Source organism: Panthera pardus, unplaced genomic scaffold (genome assembly GCF_024362965.1).
Source record: "Panthera pardus isolate Hobbes unplaced genomic scaffold, ASM2436296v1 HiC_scaffold_24, whole genome shotgun sequence".
In the NCBI taxonomy this organism is placed as follows: Eukaryota; Metazoa; Chordata; class Mammalia; order Carnivora; family Felidae; genus Panthera; species Panthera pardus.
In genome coordinates this window covers 46,113,633-46,135,213 of record NW_026526810.1, presented here as the reverse complement: position 1 = coordinate 46,135,213, position 21,581 = coordinate 46,113,633, and the positions used below count along the sequence as shown (strand labels likewise).

General features: G+C 37.4%; 1 protein-coding gene and 1 non-coding gene across 3 annotated transcripts in view; one reads left to right on the top strand and one right to left on the bottom strand.

Annotated features, from left to right (window-relative positions):
- Positions 1–212: 212 nt before the first annotated feature.
- USP50 (ubiquitin specific peptidase 50) overlaps positions 213–21,581 on the bottom strand; it is a 41,545-nt gene continuing 20,176 nt past the window's right edge. For both annotated transcript variants that reach the window (XM_019442139.2, XM_019442140.2), the window contains exon 7: positions 213–505. In XM_019442139.2, the coding sequence (XP_019297684.2) occupies positions 314–505 (192 nt within the window). In that variant the 3' untranslated portion in view covers positions 213–313. The remainder of the gene's footprint in view (positions 506–21,581) is intronic.
- Positions 4,312–4,415, top strand: LOC128773177 (U6 spliceosomal RNA). Its single transcript, XR_008417455.1, has one exon. It is a non-coding gene; the product is annotated as a U6 spliceosomal RNA (small nuclear RNA).

Here is a 21,581-nt window from a genome sequence, read left to right as displayed (position 1 = left end):
TGAGGTATTTTAGGTTTAAAAATATCCATCCTAATAGACATTGAATTTTGAAACCTGAAATTAATACATACTTTGCTGTGCTTTGCAGGCCCCCATCCATTAGCATTTCGTCGTGCTGCCTTTTTCAGGAGGCCAGGACCTCTCTTCTCTGCTAGAGGCTTATCATATAAAAAAGTGCATAATACAGTAGAAAGAGTGAAAATTATGTTGGATGTAAGTAAATTGCAAGAGTTTAATGACAAAGCAAACCTGAAGTACCAGTTTCTGATTGCTTGTTTTGCAGTTTTCAGTTCTGCAGTTTTGCACCATTTTCCTAGCTCTTGCACTTTTTTATAGGTATAGAAAAGGGCTGGCAACTGTAGAACAGGAGATAGGCTGTAGCAGTTTGCACTGAAGTATCTGGAATCTCACTGACTCGTGTGTCATCAAAGCTATACCAGGCCTGGGTCACTGAGTTCTTGCAGAAAGCAGTGTAGTGGCCACCGTCCAGATCACCAAAGTGGTTCTAGGGGAAGAACGAATGTCAGACTTAATATTCCCAAGCAGATAACTCTACTGGAACAAAAAAAGGTATAGCCAAGAAATATTTTTCACAATTGTCCCTTACACTAAATTAAAAGGAGAAGGTAATGTTGTTAAATGATAGATATGGCCTGCTACAATATTTTTCATCCATTGAACTGCTTATACATTGGGCCTATCGACTAAAGAATCTATGAATGAAATAGTTTAGTATTTGGCAGCATCTAATATTTATGACTGAATACTGAGCATCTACTATACATAGACTATTAAACGTTAAAGGAGTTGGGGCACCTGGGTGGCTCAGTTGGTTAAGCATCCAACTTCGGCTCAGGTCCTGATCTCACGGTTTGTGAGTTCAAGTCCCACGTCGGGCTCTGTGCTTACAGCTCAGAGCCTGGAGCCTGCTTCAGATTCGGTGTCTCCCTCTCTCTGTGCCCTTCCCCTGCTCACACTCTGTCTCTCTCTCTCAAAAATAAACATTAATTAAAATTTTTAAAAACATTGAAGATTTTAAAATAAGATAGTCCTCTTTCCTAAATGAGCCTACAGTTTAATTTGAAAGATAGGAAAAAGGACATTTAGCATTGGGACAAGATAGTTAACTGCATATTGCTCCTACACAATTTGAGGGGTTATGCGACAACAACCCCCTCGGTCATGTAGCATCCAGAAGAGAACCTATTCCATTCTCTTTTCCACGTCTTTCCTAACCCCGTAAAGGAATGTTTGAAACCGGCACTGGAGAACCTCACTTTGGTGTGGACTGTGAGGAAGAATGCATTTCATATTTTTGTATGGTTGAAAAAATATTTTGTGACCTGAACATTATATGAATCTCAAATTACAGCAAGTAAAGTTTCATGGGAACACAGCCATGCTCATTCGTTTTATATCTTTTAGTAGCTGCCATCACACAATAGTAAAGCTGAATAGTTGCAGTAGAAACTGCTGGCCAACAAAGCCTAAAATATTTACTGTCTGGCCTTTTACAGAATAAGTTTGCTGACCCCTGGTATAGAGGGTAGAAGATGGTCAATTATAGTCATCTAGTAGTCAATATAGAATTGATAGTTCAGCTCTAATACTACACAATGGCTTTAAGGTGTATTTAACCTTCCTGAGCTTTAATTTCCCCATCTATTAAAATGGGGTAATAAAATATGTCTTGTCTTACATAGCAGTTATCAGATGTCTTTGAAATTACGGAAGTAGTACATAGGAGATACTTACTAAATATTCCCTTAGACCTTCATCTTCCCTACCTCTCACTTTACATGTTACAGAAATATCCCAAAGCTGACATTTAAAAGATCCGAGCTCTAGTCCTGGTCCTTGCCCTGTGACCTTATTTGGGGGGTTATTTTGAGAATTATTTGAGGGGTGCTTGGCAAAAGGAAAGAACTACATTCTGTTTCTGGATAGATGTGCTTTCATTCAGGCTGTACAGGACACCCACATATAGAATGTTCTTGAACATTCTAAAAAATGACGATGAACATAATACACAGTGCTATAAGCTTAAGATGTTATATATGAACCTCATGGTAACCAGAAGCTCAAAACATTGAACAGATGCACAAAAATTAAAGAGAAAACCAAACCTAACACTACAGAAATCATCAAGCACAATAAAAGAAAGCAAGAGAATAAAGGATCAGAGAAAGACCACAAAAACAACCAGAAAACAAAATGGCAATAAGTTTACTGACCAGTAATTAAATGTAAATGGCCTGAATCCTCCAATCAAAACACATAGGGCGGTGGAATTGATTTAAAAAAGCACACACATAAACCGTCTATATGTTGCTGGCTACAAGACACTCAACCTCACACCTAAAGATGCATACAGATTGAAAGTGAAAAAACAGCATGCAAATGGATGTGAAAAAAAAAAAAGCCGTATTTCTATCAGAAAAAGTAAACTTCTTGTTTTTAATTTTTTTCAATGTTTGTTTTTGAGAGAGAGAGAGCAGGGGAGAGGCAGAGAGAGAACGAGACACAGAATCTGAAGCAGGCTCCAGGCTCTGAGCTGTCAGCACAAAGCCTGAAGCAGGCTTGAACCCATGAACTGTGAGATCATGACCTGAGCCAAAGTTGGACACTTAACCACCCAACTGAGCCACCCAGGTGCCCGAGATAAAATAAATTTTAAAACAAAAACTGTAAGAAGAGACAAAGAAGGGCATTACATAACAGTGAAGGAATCAATCCAACAAGAGGAGCTAAAAATTGTAAATATCTATGCATCCAACATTGGATTACCTAAATATATAAAGCAAATATTAACAGATGTAAAGAGATAAATTGGTAATGTAATACTAGGGAACGTGAAAACCCCAGTTACATCAGGGCCCCTGGGTGACTCAGTCACTTGAGCATCCAACTCTTGATTTCAGCTCAGGTCATGATCCCAGGGTCATGGGATCAAGCACCACGTTGGACTTTTGGCTGAGTGTGGAACCTGCTTAAGATTCTCTTTCTCTCTCTCTCTCTCCCTCTGCCCACCTCCCCCCCCCCCCCCCCCCGCCACACACTCTCTGATAAAAAATTAAAAAGAAAAAATCTTAAAAAAAACAACAGCCACTTACATCAATGGATAGATCATCCAGGAAGAAAAATCAATAAGGAAACTGTCTTTGAGTAAAACATTAGACCAGGTGGACATAAAAGATCTACACAAACATTCCATACAAAAACAAGAGAACAGACATTCTTTTCAAGTACATCTGGAACATTCTCCATAACAGAACACATGTTAGGCTCCAAAGTGGTGGTAAATTTAAGAAGATTGAAACCATATCATGCATCTTTTCTGACCACAGCAGTATGAAAATAGAAATCAATCACAGGAAAAAAACACAATCATGTGGAGGCTAAAAAACATGATACTAACAACCGAAAGGTCGATGAAGTAATCAAAAAAGTTATAAAAATACATGAAAACAAAGGAAAATGAAAATACAATGATCCAAAACCTTTGGGATGCAGCAAAAAGCAGTTCTAAAAGGGCAATTTATAACAATACAGGCCTACCTCAAGAAACAATCTCAAACAACCTAACATTACACCTAAAGGAACTAGAAAAACAAAACAAATAAAGCCCAAGGTTAGTAGATGGGAGAAAATAATAAAGATAAGAACAGAAATAAAGGTATAGAGACAAAAAAATAGAAAAAAATTAATGAAAAGAGCTGGTTCCTTGAAAAGATAAAATTGATAAACCCTTAGCCAGACTCATCAAGAAAAGAAGAGAAAGACCCAAATAAGTAAAAAAAGAGAAGTAACAACTAACAGCACAGAAATACAAAGGGTTATAAAGAAAACATTGTGAAAAAGTATGTGCCAACAAATTGGAAAACCCAGAAGAAATGGATAAATTCCTAGAAACATACAATCTTCCAAAATTCAATCAGAAGGAAATAGAAAACCTGAAGAGACCAATGACTAATAACAAAAATGAATTGGTTTTCAAAAAACTACCAAAAAAATAAAAGTCCAGGACCAGATGGCTTCACAGGTGAACTATACCATTTAAAGAAGACTTTATACCTATTCTCTTCAAACTATTCCAAAAAATAGAAGAGTAAGGAAAGCTTCCAAGTTTATTCTATGAAGCCAGAAATCACCCTGACACCAAAGCCAAAGACACCACAAAAAAAAAAAAAAAAAAAAAAAAAAAAAAAAAAAAAACCTACAGGCAAATATCCCTGATGTACATAGATACAAAAAATCCTCCACAAAATATTAACAAATTGCATTCATCTAGATGATAAAGGATCATTCACCATGCTCACTTCAACAGCACATCTACTAACATGGGAATGATACAGAGATTATCATGGCCCCTGCACAAGAATCTCATTCTAATTTGTGACATGTTGCATATAAAAAAAAAAAAAAATCATTCACCACAATCAATTGGAATTTATTCTGGGGCTGCAAGGATGGTTCAATATTCACAAATCAATAAACATGATACACTATATCAATAAAACATAAAAATCATATGATCATATCATCATCTGCATCTCAATAGATGCAGAAAAAGCATTTGACAAAGTACAACATCAATTCATTTAAAAAACTCTCAAAAGTGGCACCTGGGTTGGCTCAGTCGGTTAAGTGCCTGACTCTTGATTTCAGCTCAGTTCATACCTTATAGTTTGTGGGATTGAGCCCCATGTCAGGCTCTGTGCTGACAATAGGCAGCCTGCTTGGGATTCTCTCACTTCTCTCTCTGCCCCTGCCCCTACTCATGCACGCTCTCTCTCCCTGTTTCTCTCAAAATAAGTAAACATTAAAAAAAAAACCAAAAAAACCTCAACAGTGGGTTTAAAAGGAACATACCTCAACTTAACAAAGGATATATATGACAAATCCATAGCTAACATCACATTCAGTGGTGAAAAATGATGTGGAGAACAAAGGCAAAAGAAATATAGGAAAAAATTTTTTTAAAAATTTTTAACAAGTACTTAAGACAGGTAGAGTGACCTTTTCTCAAGGAGCTTAGCTGCCTTCATGTTAATCTTTGCTAGAGGAAAAAGGCAACCTTAGCTTGACATTAGCTGGACCTCCAGGATCCTGTAAAAATCCCCTTGGAAACTTTGTTTACTCCTCAAGATATATGTTACCAATCATTTTCCAAAAATATGGCCCACTGATATACATCTGAAAAGTCTCATGACTAACAGTTTACTAGACAGTAGTAAATGACCTTTTCATAGCAACAGCTAGCTCCTCAAGGTCCAAATTCCTTAAAAACTTCTCCTATCCCTAACCCCCTCCCAACTTGAAAGTATGTTACTCCTCATGACCTCAGAGCAGCTACAACAACCCTTTTTGTACCAAAGACATCTCAAGAATTGTTTCTTGACTGTTCACTCCCGAACCCCAACATGACACATCAAAAAACAGAATTTTGCTCTAAAATTATGAGACAAGGATGCCCACTGTCACTTTTATTCAACACAGTATTAAAGTCCTGGTTATAGCAAGCAGACAACAAAAATAAAAAAGAGGCATCCATATTGGTAAAGAAGTTAAACTGTCACTATTTGCAGATGACATGAATCCTTAAGATCCACCAATAAACTACTAGAATTAATAAATGAATTCAGTAAAATTGAAGGATACAAAATTAATACCCAGAGGTCTGGGAAGATGTTGGAGTAGGAGGACACTAAGTTTGCCTTGTCTCACGGATCCAACTAGATAACACCCATATCAGCATAAATAACCCAGAAAACAATCCAGAGACTGCCAGAACAAACTCCACAACTAGAGGCCACATTGAAGAAGGTAGGAATGGCAAAGATGTGGTCTAGAAGTAAAATAGACCATGGCTGTCTGTGGTAGAGAGAGAGCCGATGACACTGAGAAGGGAAGAAAACAGACTTTCACTCTAGGGATATTTGCCTTTGAATATGAGAGGGGCTGAATTTCCTGAGTTCTTAAAACCAGTGGAGCTTAGCCTAGAATTTAAAAATCATCAGGCTTGGCTCTGGGAGAGACTGGAGGGTGCTAAGAAACAGAGTTCCCTCCCCTAAAGGGACAGCATAACAAACAGGCTGTACACATACTGTGTAGAATCAGCAGTTTGAGAAACACCAGGGGCAGATGGGAGGAAGAGCGATTTGCTCATCTCAGAGTGTGGCCTAGAGAGACGGGAAGCACAGGGAGACCTTTCCAGGAAAAAAGGAGCTGGCAGAAGCCATTTCCTCCCCCAACCCCAGCATAAACGACGGCCACCTGTGGGAAAGAGAACAGCCCAGATACTCCTTACCTAAATTGCTTGCATCAAGCCCCAATCCCCCAGGCTTTTCTGGGTCTGTCCTTCCCAATCACACTCTCTCCTCAGTCCTGGTGCTGCAAGCCCCCTCCCCGTAAAGATGAGCGCACACCTTGTTAACACATCTCCTGAACCACATATTTTGCAAAACGTCACTTCCAGCAGCATGGAGGGCTGGTCTCATTTTGCAAACAGACCACTGCACACCTCATGGCCCACAACAGGCAAAGAGAGCCTCCATAGACAATTGGACTGAAGGAAAAAGAGGCCAGGGCTCAACAGGAGAGCACACACAACACACATAGGAGATATGTTTTTGAAGCACCAGGTCCTGAGGAAGAGGGGACAATGCACTTCAGGGCACTATAGGAATTCTTCTTTATAAGGCTATTGTCATTAAGAGCAAGAGAAGTAGGTGACTTTCCTAAAAGAGAAACAGACATAGAGAGTTAAACAAAAGGAGGAGACAGAGAAACATCTCTCAAATGAAAGATCAGGACCAAACCGCAGAAAGAGACCAAAGTGAAATCAATGTAAGAGAATTTAAGTGGAAAGAGAATTTAAAGTAATGGTCACAAAGATACTCAGTGAACTTAAGAGTGGAGGACATCAGTGTGACCCTTAACAAAGAGAGAAAAAACCAATCAGATATCAAGAACAAAATAAATGAAATTAAAAATACACTTGATGAAATAAACAGCAGGCTAGATGAAGCAGAGGAATGAGTTAATGACCTGGAAAACAGAATAATGGAAAATAACCAAGCTGAGCAAAAGTGATGAAAGAAAATTGTGTAAATTGATAATAGTCATAGAGAATTCTGACTCCATCAAGTCAGAACATCCACATGGTAGGGATCCCAGAAGAAGAGACAAATAAGGAGGCAGAAAATTTATTTGAAGAAATAGTAGCTGAAAACTTCCATAATCTAGGGAAGGACACAGATATCCAGATCCAGGAGGCACAGAGATTCCGCCCCCAACAAAATTCAATGCAAGGAGGTCCACACCAAGACACATAGTAATTAAAATGGCAAAAAGTCGTGATAAAAAAATTTTTGGAAGCAGCCAGAGAAAAGAAACTGTTACATACAAGTGAAACCCCATAAGGCTATAAGTGGATTTTTCAGCAGAAACATTGAATATATCATGCCACATTCTTCCAGACAGCAAAGTGCTGAAGGGAAACATTTAAGGCCCGGAATACTCTATCTAGCAAGGCTATCATTCAGAAGAGAAGGAAGGATAAAGAGTTTTTCAGGCAAACAAAACTGAAGGAGGTTATGACCACTAAACCTGACCTCCAAGAAATAGTAAAAGGGAAACTTTGAGTGGAAAGAAAGACCATAAGTGAGAGTATGAAAAATAAAAAACACAAAAACAGTAAAAAATAAGTATTTCTGTAAATCAGTCAAAGAATTCATAAAATAAAAGGATGCAAAATAGGACACCATACACCTAAAAACGTAGAAGGGAAGAAGAGTAAAAAATGGGCTTAAGCTTAAGTGACCATCAACTTAACATAGACTGCTATATGCAGAAGACATTATATACAAACCTAATGATAACCACAAATCAAAAGCCAGTAATATATATGAAAAAAAAATAAAGAGAAAGGAATCCAAGTATTAAGGAAAGCCAACAAAACATGAAAGAGAGCAAGAAAGGATCAAAGAACATCTATAGAAACAACCACAAACCAAGTAACAAAATGGCAATAAAAACATATCTATCAATAATTGCTTTGAATGTAAACTGAACATTCCAGTCAAAAAAACACAAGATGACAGAATGCATTACAAAAAAAAAAAAAAAAAAGATCCATCTATATGCTGCCTACAAAAGACCAATCTCAGGCTGACAAGAGACCTGCAGATTGGAAGTGAGAGGATGGAGAAACATTTATGATGTAAATGGATGCCAAAAGGTAGCTATACTTATATAGGACATATTGGACTTTAAAACAAAGACTGTAACAAGAGACAAAGAAGGATAAGAAAGGGGACAATCCATCACGAAGATATAATAATTGTACTTATTTATTCACCAAACACAGAAGCACCCAAATACACAAAATGGTTAATAACAAACATAAAGGAACTAGTTGGTAATAATATAATAGTAGGGAACTTAACACCCCACTTACATCAATGAGCAGATCATCTAAACAGAAAATCAACATGAAAACAACAGCTTTGAATGATACAATGAACCAGATGGATTTAGCAGATACATCAGAACATTCCATCCTCAAACAGCAGAATACACACTCTTGTCAAGTACACGTGGAACATTCTCCACAATAGATCACATATGAGGCCACAAAAGTCTCAACAAATGCAAGAAATCAAAATTATACCTACATCTTTTCTGACCACAATGCTATAACCACAAGAAAAAATCTGGAAAGACCACAAATAACATGGATGTTAATTAACATGTTATTAAATAATGAATGAGTCAACCAAGAAATCAAAAAGCAAATAAAAAATTATATGGAAACAAATGAAAGTGAAAACACAAGAGTCCCAAATATTTGAGATGCAACAAAAGTGGTTCTAAGACGGAAGTTTATAGCAATAAAAGTCTACCTCAAGAAGCAGGAAAAATCTTAAGAGCTAAGACCTAACCTTACATCTAAAGAAGCTAAAAACAGAAGAACAAACAAAACCCCAAACCAGCAGAAGGAAAGAAATAATGAAGATTAGAGCAGAAATCAATGATCTAGAAACTAAAAAATCAATACAACAGATCAATGAAACCAGGAGATGATTCTTTGAAAAGATGGATAAAACTGATAAACCTCTAGCAAGACTCACTAAAAAAAAAAAAAAAAAAAAAAAATACAGAACCCAAATAAAGAAAATTACTAATGCAAGAGGATAAATAACATCACAGAAATACAAACAATTGTAACAATATAATGAAAAGCTAGATGCCAATAGACAGCTTAGAAGAAATGGATAAATATCTAGAAACAAATAACCTACCAAAGCTAAAGCAAGAAAAAATAGAAAATTTGAACACATCAATCACCAGCAATTAAATTGAAACAATAATCAGAACTCCCCCCAAACAAAAGTCCAGGACCTGATGGCTTCACAGTGAATTCTACCAAACATATAAAGAAGAGATAATACCATTCTTCTCAAACTATTCCAAAAAATTCAAGAGGAAGGAAAACTTTCAAATTTATTCTATGAGACCAGTATCACCTTGATACCAAAACTAGATAAAGATACCACACACAAAAAAAGAGAACTACAGGCCAGTATCTCTCACAAATACAGATGCAAAATCCTCAACAAAATATTAGCAAACCAAATTCAACAGTGTATTAAAAAAATCAGATACCACAATTAAGTGGGATTTAAAACTGGGATACAAGAGTGGTTCAATATTTGCAAAGCAATCAATGTGATACATAGCATCAATAAAAGAAATAGTTAAAACCATATGATCATTTCAATAGGTGTAGAAAAAGTGTTTGACAAAATACAACATTCATTCATGATAAAAACTCTCTGCAAAGTAGGCCTAGAGAGAACACATCTCAACATAATAAAGACCTTTATATGAAAACCCACAGCCAACATCATACTCAATGGGGAAAATCTGAGAGCTTTTCCCCCTAAGGTCAGGAACAAGACAACGATGTCCATTCTTAGCACTTTTATTCAACATAGTACTGCAAGTCCTAGCCACATCAATTAGACAACATAAATAAAGGCATCCAAATTTGCAAGGAAGAAGTAGACGACATACAATATATATGTAGACTCCACCAAAAAACCTACTAGAACTGATAAATGAATTCAGTGAAATCGCAGGATACAAAAATCAAGATACAGAAATCTGTTGTATTCCTATATACTAATAATGAGGCAGCAGAAAGTGAAATAAAGAAAAAAATTCCAGGGGCACCTGGGTGGCTCAGTCTGTTAAACGTCTGACTTCAGCTCAGATCATGATCTCACAGTTTGTGGGTTTGAGCCCCATGTCAGGCTCTGTGCTGACAGCTCAGAGCCTAGAGCCTGCTTCAGAATCTGTGTCTCCCTCTCCCTCTGCCCCTACCCCACTCATGCTCTCTCTCTCTTTCTCTCTCTCTCTCTCAGAAATAAGAATTTTAAAAAAGAAAAAAAATTCCATTTACAATTGCACCAAAACAATAAAATATCTAGGAATAAACAACCAAAGAGCTAAAAGACCCATACTCTGAACACTATAAAACACTGATGAAAGAAAAAGAAGATGACACAAAGAAATGTAAAGATATATGCTCATGGATTGGAAGAATAAATACTGTTAAAATGTGTATACAACCCAAAGCAATCTACAGATTTAATGCAATCCCTATCAAAATAGCAACAGCATTTTTCATAGAACTAGAACAAACAATCCTAAAATTTGTATGGAACCACAAAAGATCTCAAAAATCCAAAGCAATCTTGAAAAAGAAAAAAAAACCCTGGAAATATCAAGTAATATTACAAGAATTCCAGATTTCAAGTTATATTACAAAGCAGTAGTAATCAAAATACTATGGTTCAGTCATAAAAATAGATACAATGATCAATGGAATAGAGCAGAAAACCCAAAAATCAACCCACAATTATATGGTCAATTAACTGACAAGGGAGGAATGAATGTTCAATAGGAAGCAGTCTCTTCAACAAATGGTGCTGGGAAAACTGGACAGCCACATGCAAAAGAACGAAACTTGACCAGTTTCTTTCACCATACACAAAAAGAAACTCAAAATGGATTAAAGACCTAAATTTGAGACCTGAAACCATAAAAATCCCTGAAGAGAGCATAGGCAGTAATGTTGCTGACATTGGCCGTAACAACAAAATTCCTGCACAGGAAGGAAACAATCAACAAAACTAGAATGCAATGTACTTAATGGGAGAAGATATTTGCAAATATCATACCTGATAAAGGGTTGGTATCCAAATATATATAAATAACTTCTACAACTCAACACCAAAAAACATAATCCAATTAAAAAATGGGCGGAAGACATGAAGAGACATTTGTTCCAAAGAAGACATACAGATGGCCAACAGACACATTAAAAGATGCTCAACATCATAAATCATCAGGGAAATGCAAATCAAAACTACAATGAGGTATCACCTCACACCTGTCAGAATGGTTAAAATAAAAAACATAAGAAACAAGTGTTAAAAAGGATGTCAAGAAAAAGGAACCCTGGTGCACTGCTGGTAGGAATGCAAACTGGTGTAGCCACTGTGGAAAACAGTACAGAGGTTTCCCAAAAACAAAAAAATAGAACTACCATATGATCTAGAAACTCCACTACTGGGTATTTACCCAAAGAAAATGAATACACTAATTCAAAAAGATATCTGCATCCCTATGATTAATGCAGCATTATTTATAATAGCCAAGATATGGAAACAACTCAAGTGTTGATCCATAGATCAATGGATAAAGAAGATATGATATGGATATTATACATATACATATATATATGTATATATACACACACACACACACACACACACACACACTCAGTCATAAAAAAGAATGAAATGTTGCCATTTGCAGTAACATGGATGAATCTAGAGTGTTTAATGCTAAGTGAACTAAATCAGAGAAAGACAAATACCACATGATTTCACTCCTGTGGAATCCAAGAAACAAAACAAATAAAGAAAAAACAAGGAAAACAAAAAACACAGACTTTTAACTGTAGAAAACAAACTGATGGTTACCAGGGGAGTATGGTAGGGGTTGGGTAAAATAGGTGATGGGGATTAAGAATACACTTAATCATGACCAGCACGGAGAAATGTATAAACTGATCAATCACTATTTTGTACACCTGAAATTAATATAACACTGTATGTGAATTATACTTGAATAAAAAAATGGTAGAAAGAAAGAAAGAAAGAAAGAAAGAAAGAAAGAAAGAAAGAAAGAAAGAATGAATTAATATATTCTGGAATCAGAAAGAACTGAATGTATACCCTGATCCCATTAGTTTTTAGCTGTGTGACTTTGATCAAATTAACCCCTCTAGGACTTTTTTCTTATAATAAATTAATAAAAAAAAATATGTCCTACACTATAAAATTATTATAAATTTTTTTACTTAAGAAATATAGTGGATACTTGCAGTGAAATCAAGGAAAAGGGGGTTCTGTACCATGCAATAAATATTTGCTCATAAAATTCAAAATTAGTAAATAGCAATATTACTATTATATTAGTCTACCTTGTAAGCACTGTAAGCAAGTTAATATTAGTGGAGAAGAATTAATAATGTATACTTGAGGGGCACCTGGGTGGCTCAGTTGGTTAAGCATCTGACTTCAGTTCAGGTCATGATCTTGTGGTTTGTGAGTTTGAGCCCCGCATCAGGCTCTGTGCTGACTGATTCTGTGTCTCCCTCTCTCTCCACCTTTCCCTGCTCTCTCCTCTCTCTCTCTCTCTCACGCACATACACACACACACACACACACACTCTCTCTCTCTCTCTCTCTCAGAAATAAAGCATTTTTTAAAATTAAAAAATAATAATTTATACTTGACATTAAACATATCCAGTGAAAACATTAAACATATACAGTTGATACAAATAAAACTATTGCAAATATTATGAAAAAGACACATTTTAATAGGATAGGAAAAACTAATAGCAAAGAAATATGGTAAGATGATCAACCTTATTAATAATCAGGGAAATGCACTTTAAGAACAAAATGAGATACAATTTCAGACCACTAGACGGGCAAAAACTAAATCTGATAATAATTGATAGGGCTATATATTGGTATAACCTCTTTGAAAACCATTAACATTACCTAGAAAGTTAAATTTTCATACACTCTATGATCCAAGTGACTTCACTTCTAAATATATATGCTAGACAAACTCACATATATCTGCAAGAATGTCTACATAATGTTGATCATAATAGCAAAAAATCTGGAAACGATCAAATGTCCATCAACAGGGCAATAGATAAATTACAGTACCTTCACACATATCATATGCTAAGTGAAATTATAGCTACATATAAAAATATGGATGAATTTTAAAAATAATACAATGAAAAAAGAAACTTGCCAAAGTCTAAAAAATACAATGCATTTTTATAAAGCTAAAACACAAAGAGTCTAAGCAATAATTTATAAATATATACAATAAAATGATATTAAACAGTCAAGAAAATAATAAGCATTAAATTGAGGATACTATAACCTCAAGAGGATAAGGCAAGAGAATGGATTCTCCGGAGCCAAGTGTAGACGAGAGGCCCGTGGAAGAGGGTAGGAAGGGCGGAGAGGCAGTGCACGCTACACGGACTGGCAGGAAGGAGCCGGGGTGGAGGGGCAGACCACCGGCAAAGCAGAACCCCCAAGTCTGGCTTGCAAAAACGGAGGGGCCGGACAGAGTGTGTTTGGACAGCAAGTGAGAGTTAACATCTGGAAGGTTATAAGCTAACAGCTCTGCTCGGAGAGCAGGAGGGCTGGAGGACAACGGGAGGGAGAGTTGTTGCGCCCCGGAAGAAAGGCGCTCACCAGCACCATCTCCCTCACTCATCTCCCAGCCAAAATCCAAAAGGGAACCAGTTCCTGCCAGGGAACTTGCTTGCACCGCGCAAACACCCAACACTGTGCTTCTGCGGATCCATACCTCCAGCGGCAGGTCTGACTCCCTCCCGGTGCTGCAGGGCCCCTCCTGAAGCGGATCTCCGAAGGAAAAGCGAGCTGAGCCTGCCCCTCCCGCCCCTGTGCACCTTGCCGATCCACCCCAGCTAATACGCCAGATCCCCAGCACCACAAGCCTGACAGTGTGCAAGTAGCCCAGACAGGCCACGCCACCCCACAGTGAATCCCACCCCTAGGAGAGGGGAAGAGAAGGTACACACCAGTCTGACTGTGGCCCCAGCGGTGGGCTGGGGGCAGACATCAGGTCTGACTGCAGCCCTGCCCACCAATGCAAGTTATTCAAGACAGCACAGGGGAAGTGCCCTGTAGTTCTGCACCACTCCAGGGACTATCCAAAATGACGAAATGGAAGAATTCCCCTCAAAAGAATCTCCAGGAAATAACAACAGCTAACAAACTGATCAAAAAGGATTTAAACAATATAATAGAAAGTGAATTTAAAATAATAGTCATAAAATTAAACGCTGGGCTTGAAAACAGTATAGAGGACAGCAGAGAATCTATTGCTACAGATATCAAGGGACTAAGAAACAGCCAGGAGGAGCTAAAAAATGCTGTAAATGAGCTGCAAAATAAAATGGAGACAACCACAGCTCGGATTGAAGAGGCAGAGGAGAGAATAGGTGAACTAGAAGATAAAATTATGGAAAAAGAGGAACCTGAGAAAAAGAGAGATAAAAAAATCCAGGAGTATGAGGGGAAAATTAGAGAACAAAGTGATGCACTAAAGAGAAATAATCTACGCATAATTGGTATTCCAGAGGAGGAAGAGAGAGGGAAAAGTGCTAAAGATGTATTTGAAGAAAAAATAGCTGAGAACTTCCCTGATCTGGGGAAGGAAAAAGGCATTGAAATCCAAGAGGCACAGAGAACTCCCTTCAGATGTCACTTGAATCAATCTTCTGCACAACATATCATAGTGAAACTGGCAAAATACAAGGATAAAGAGAAAATTCTGAAAGCAGCTAGGGATAAACGTGCTCTAACATATAAAGGGAGACCGATAAGACTCGTGACGGATCTCTCTACTGAAACTTGGCAGGCCAGAAAGGAATGACAGGAAGTCTTCAATGTGATGAACAGAAAATATATGCAGCCGAGAATCCTTTATCCAGCAAGTCTGTCATTTAGAATAGAAGGAGAGATAAAGGTCTTCCCAAACAAACAAAAACTGAAGGAATTTGTCACCACTAAACCAGCACTACAAGAGATCCTAAGGTCGATCCTGTGAGACAAAGTAACAGAGACATCGCTACAAGCGTGAAACCTACAGACATCACAATGACTCTAAAGTCATATCTTTCTATAATAACACTGAATGTAAATGGACTAAATGTGCCAACCAAAAGACATAGGGTATCAGAATGGATAAAAAAACAAGACCCATCTATTCACTGTCTAAAAGAGACTCATTTTAGACCTGAGGACACCTTCAGATTGAAAGTGAGGGGATGGAGAACTATCTATCATGCTACTGGAAGTCAAAAGAGAGCTGGAGTAGCCATACTTATATCAGACAAACTAGACTTTAAATTAAAGGCTATAACAAGAGATGAAGACGGGCATTATATAATAATTACAGGGTCTATCCATCAGGAAGTGCTAACAATTATAAATGTCTATGCACCGAATACGGAAGCCCCCAAATATATAAAACAATTACTCACAAACATAAGCAACCTTATTGATAAGAATGTGGTAACTGCAGGGGACTTTAACACCCCACTCACAGCAATGGATAGATCATCTAGACACATGGCCAATAAAGAAACAAGGGCCCTGAATGATACATTGGATCAGATGGACTTGACAGATATATTTAGAACCCTCCATCCCAAAGCAACAGAATATACTTTCTTCTCGAGTGCACATGGAACATTCTCCATAATAGATCACATACTGGGTCACAAAATAGCCCTTCATAAGTATACAAGAATTGAGATCATACCATGCATACTTTCAGACCACAATGCTATGAAGCTTGAAATCAACCACAGGAAAAAGTCTGGAAAACCTCCAAAAGCATGGAGGTTAAGGAACACCCTACTAAAGAATGAATGGGTCAACCAGGCAATTAGAGAAGAAATTTAAAAATATATGGAAGCAAATGAAAATGAAAATACAACAATCCAAACGCTTTGGGATGCAGCAAAGGAAGTCCTGAGAGGAAAATACATTGCAGTCCAGGCCTGTCTCAAGAAACAAGAAAAACCCCAAATACAAAATCTAACAGCACACCTAAAGGAAATAGAAGCAGAACAGCAAAGACACCCCAAACCCAGCAGAAGAAGAGAAATAATAAACATCAGAGCAGAAATAAACAATATAGAATCCTAAAAAACTGTAGAGCAGATCAACGAAACCAAGAGTTGGTTTTTTGAAAAAATAAACAAAATTGATAAACCTCTAGCCAGGCTTCTCAAAAAGAAAAGGGAGATGACCCAAATAGATAACATCACGAGTGAAAATGGAATTATTACAACCAATCCCTCAGAAATACAAGCAATTTTCAGGGAATACTATGAAAAACTATATGCCAACAAACTGGACAACCTGGAAGAAATGGACAAATTCCTAAACACCCACACACTTCCAACACTCAGTCAGGAGGAAATAGAAAGCTTGAACAAACCCATAACCAGAGAAGAAATTGAATCAGTCATCAAAAATCTCCCAACAAATAAGAGTCCAAGACCAGATGGCTTCCCAGGGGAGTTCTACCAGACGTTTAAAGCAGAGATAATACCTATCCTTCTCAAGCTATTCGAAAAAATAGAAAGGGAAGGAAAACTTCCAGACTCATTCTGTGAAGCCAGCATTACTTTGATTCCTAAACCAGTCAGAGACCCAGTAAAAAAGAACTGCAGGCCAATATCCCTGATGAATATGGATGCAAAAATTCTCAATAAGATACTAGCAAATCGAATACAACAGCATATAAAAAGAATTATTCACCGTGATCAAGTGGGATTCATTCCTGGGCTGCAGGGCTGGTTCAACATTCGCAAATCAATCAACGTGATACATCACATTAACACCAAAAAAAGAAAAGAACCATATGATCCTGTCAATCAATGCAGAAAAAGCATTTGACAAAATTCAGCATGCTTTCTTAATAAAAACCCTCAAGAAAGTCGGGATAGAAGGAACATACTTAGACATCATAAAAGCCATTTATGAAAAGCCCACAGCTAACATCATCCTCAATGGGGAAAAACTGAGAGCTTTTCCCTGAGATCAGGAACACGACAGGGATGTCCACTCTCACCGCTGTTGTTTAACATAGTGTTGGAAGTGCTAGCATCAGCAATGAGACAACAAAAGGAAATCAAAGGCATCAAAATTGGCAAAGATGAAGTCAAGCTTTCACTTTTTGCAGATGACATGATATCATACATGGAAAACCCGAGAGACTCCACCAAAGTCTGCTAGAACTGATGCATGAATTCAGCCAAGTCGCAGGATACAAAATCAATGTACAGAAATCAGTTGCATTCTTATACACTAATAATGAAGCAACAGAAAGACAAATAAAGAAACTGATCCCATTCACAATTGCACCAAGAAGCATAAAATAACCTAGGAATAAACCTAACCAAAGATGTAAAAGATCTGTATGCTGAAAACTATAGAAAGCTTATGAAGGATATTGAAGAAGATATAAAGAAATGGAAAAACATTCCGTGCTCATGGGTTGGAAGAATAAATATTGGCAAAATGTCAATACTACCCAAAGCTATCTACACATTCAATGCAATCCCAATCAAAATCGCACCAGCATTCTTCTCGAAGCCAGAACAAGCAATCCTAAAATTCATATGGAACCACAAAAGGCCCCGAATAGCCAAAGTAATTTTGAAGAAGACCAAAGCAGGAGGCATCACAATCCCAGACTTTAGCCTCTACTCCAAAGCTGTCATCATCAAGACAGCATGGTATTGGCACAAAAACAGGCACATAGACCAATGGAATAGAATAGAAACCCCAGAACTAGACCCACAAAAGGATGGCCAACTAATCTTTGACAAAGCAGGAAAGAACATTCAATGGAAAAAAGACAGTCTCTTTAACAAATGGTGCTGGGAGAACTGGACAGCAACATGCAGAAGGTTGAAACTAGACCGCTTTCTCACACCATTCACAAAAATAAACTCAAAATGGATAAAGGACATGAATGTGAGACAGGAAACCATCAAAACCCTAGAGGAGAAAACAGGAAAAAACCTTTCTGACCTCAGCCGCAGCAATTTCTTACTTGACACATCCCCAAAGGCAAGGGAATTAAAAGCAAAAAGGAACTCTTGGGACCTCATGAAGATAAAAAGCTTCTGCACAGCAAAGGAAACAATCAACAGAACTAAAAGGCAACCAACGGAATGGGAAAAGGTATTTGCAAATGACATATCGGACAAAGGGCTAGTATCCAAAATCTATAAAGAGCTCACCAAACTCCACACCCGAAAAACAAATAATCCAGTGAAGAAATGGGCAGAAAACATGAAGAGACACTTCTCTAAAGAAGACATCTGGATGGCCAACAGGCACATGAAAAGATGCTCAATGTCGCTCCTCATCAGAGAAATACAAATCAGAACCACCCTCAGATATCACCTCACGCCAGTCAGAGGGGCCAAAATGAACAAATCAGGAGACTATAGATGCTGGAGAGGATGTGGAGAAGTAGGAACCCTCTTGCACTGTTGGTGGGAATGCAAACTGGCACAGCCACTCTGGAAAACAGTGTGGAGGTTCCTCAAAAAATTAAAAATAGACCTACCCTATGACCCAGCAGTAGCACTGCTAGGAATTTACCCAAGGGATACAGGAGTACTGATGCATGGGGGCACTTGTACCCCAATGTTTATAGCAGCACTCTCAACAATAGCCAAATTATGGAAAGAGCCTAAATGTCCAACAACTGATGAATGGATAAAGAAATTGTGGTTTATATACACAATGGAGTACTACGTGGCAATGAGAAAGAATGAAATATGGCCCTTTGTAGCAACGTGGACGGAACTGGAGAGTGTTATGCTAAGTGAAATAAGCCATACAGAGAAAGACAGATACCACATGTTTTCACTCTTATGTGGATCCTGAGAAACTTAACAGGAACCCATGGGGGAGGGGAAGGAAAAAAGAAAAAAAGAGAGAGGTTAGAGTGGGAGAGAGCCAAAGCATAACAGACTTTTTAAAAAAGGAGAACAAACTGAGGGCTGATGGGGGGTGGGAGGGAAGGGAGGGTGGGTGATGGGTATTGAAGAGGTCATCTTTTGGGATGAGCACTGGGTGTTTAATGGAAACCAATTTGACAATAAATTTCATATATTTAAAAAAAGAGGATAGGGCAAAAGATAGAGGGAAAGAGCATACAGATAGATTTAACTGTACTGGTCATGTTTTTTTTTTTTTTAATTTTTTTTAAACATTTATTTATTTTTGAGACAGAGACAGAGCATGAGCAGGTGAGGGTCATAGAGAGAGGGAGACACAGAATCCGAAACAGGCTCCAGGCTCTGAGCTGTCAGCCCAGAGCCCGATGCGGGGCTCGAACTCACGGACCACGAGATCATGACCTGAGCCAAAGTTGGACACCCAACCGACAGCCACCCAGGTGCCCCTGTACTGGTCATGTTTAAATTTATAAGTTCGGTGGTAATTTCACAGTTATTCATATTATGCTTAATGACTTCCATATATCTGACATATAGTCCTTTGTATTTATCGAATATCACATAATGACATTCAAAAGAAAAAGAAAGGGATAGAAAATATACAAAGAATATCATCCAAAAGAAAGCTGGCATAGTTTTATCAATATTAGGCTAGATAAATTAGTCTAATATTTCACTTAAAGTGAAATGTATTATTATGAATAGAAGATTCTCCGTATGATAAAACGAACAATTCACTAGATTGTTCTGGTGAATTGTACAATTCACTAGATTGCACTAGATACAAAATTGCACACATAGCTTCAAATTATAGAAATTAAACATGACAATTACTAGAAAATTTTGACCAAAATCCAATCTTTTAACACACATCCTTCAGTTATTTTGAAAAAGCAAACAGGGGCGCCTGGGTGGCTCGGTCGGTTAAGCGTCCGACTTCGGCTCAGGTCATGATCTCGCGGTCTGTGAGTTCGAGCCCCGCGTCGGGCTCTGTGCTGACCGCTCAGAGCCTGGAGCCTGTTTCGGATTCTGTGTCTCCCTCTCTCTCTGCCCCTCCCCTGTTCATGCTCTGTCTCTCTCTGTCTCAAAAATAAATAAACGTTAAAAAAAAATTTTTTTTAAATAAAAGAAAAAAGAAAAAAAAAGAAAAAGCAAACAAAAACTTATTAAGAGTATATAATATTTGAACAACACAATTAATAAATTATATCTAAATGAAATATGGAACCCTGAACCTAATTTAAAAAATCCTTTCAAGCACACATAAATCTCGGCCACAAGGCAAATATCAACACATGCCAAGAATAAATAACATTTGGACCACATTTCCTAATAAGAATGCAGTTAAGTTAGAAGTTAGCAACAAAACAATGATTTAAAAAATCATGTTTGTGGGGGCCTGCATGGCTCAGTCAGTTAAGCATCCAACTCTTGATTTCAGTTTAGGTCATGATCTCACAATTCATGAGCTCGAGTCCTACATCGGGCTCTGCGCTGACAGCACTGAGCCTGGTTGGATTCTCTGTCTCTCTTTGCCCCTTGTCCTCTCGTGCTTTCTCTCTTAAATAAATAAACTGAAAAAAAAATCATGTTTGGATGTATCATGTAAATGGATGTCAAAACAAAGTCAGAGTAGCAGGATTTATATCGGACAAACTAGACTTTATTCTTGTACTTTTTTTTAATCCTGCTTTGGTAACAGAGTATACTGGCCTCATAGAATGATTGTGAATGTGTTGCCTCTATTCCATTATTTGTAAGATTTTGATAAAAATTGTAGTAATTATTGGTTTAAATGTTTGATAGAATTTGTCAATGAAATCTTGTGGTCTTGGGCTTTTCTCTGCTGGCAGATTCTTGATTCCTAATTCAACTTTCATTCATGCTTTTGGTCTAAGATTTCCTACTTCTTGAATTCAAGATTGATGATTCAATCATGGTAACTTGGACGTTATCTGATTTTTTTTTTCACTCTAAGTTATCTGATTTGTTAGTATATAATTGTTTATAGTAATCTGTTATACTATATTTCTGTGGTTCTGCTATATTGTTTTCTCTTCCATTTCTCATTTTGGTGTTTGAGTATTCTCTCTTTTTTTGTCTTAGTTACAGTAGTTAAAGCATTGCCATTTTCCTTATTTTTTATTGTTTGCGAAACTGGTCATTACTTTCAATGTTATGTTATTGATTATTCTGGTCTATTTTATCTCTGATTTTCCTCTGTTATTTCCCTCCTCTACTAAATTTCAGCTAAGTTTCCTTTTTTTCTAGTTTCTTATGGTGTAACATTCAATTTTTTCTTAATAGAAGCATTTATAGCATAAATTTCACTCTAACATCTGCTTTTGATGCATCCTGTAGGTTTTGGAATATTGTGTTTTTTTTTTCT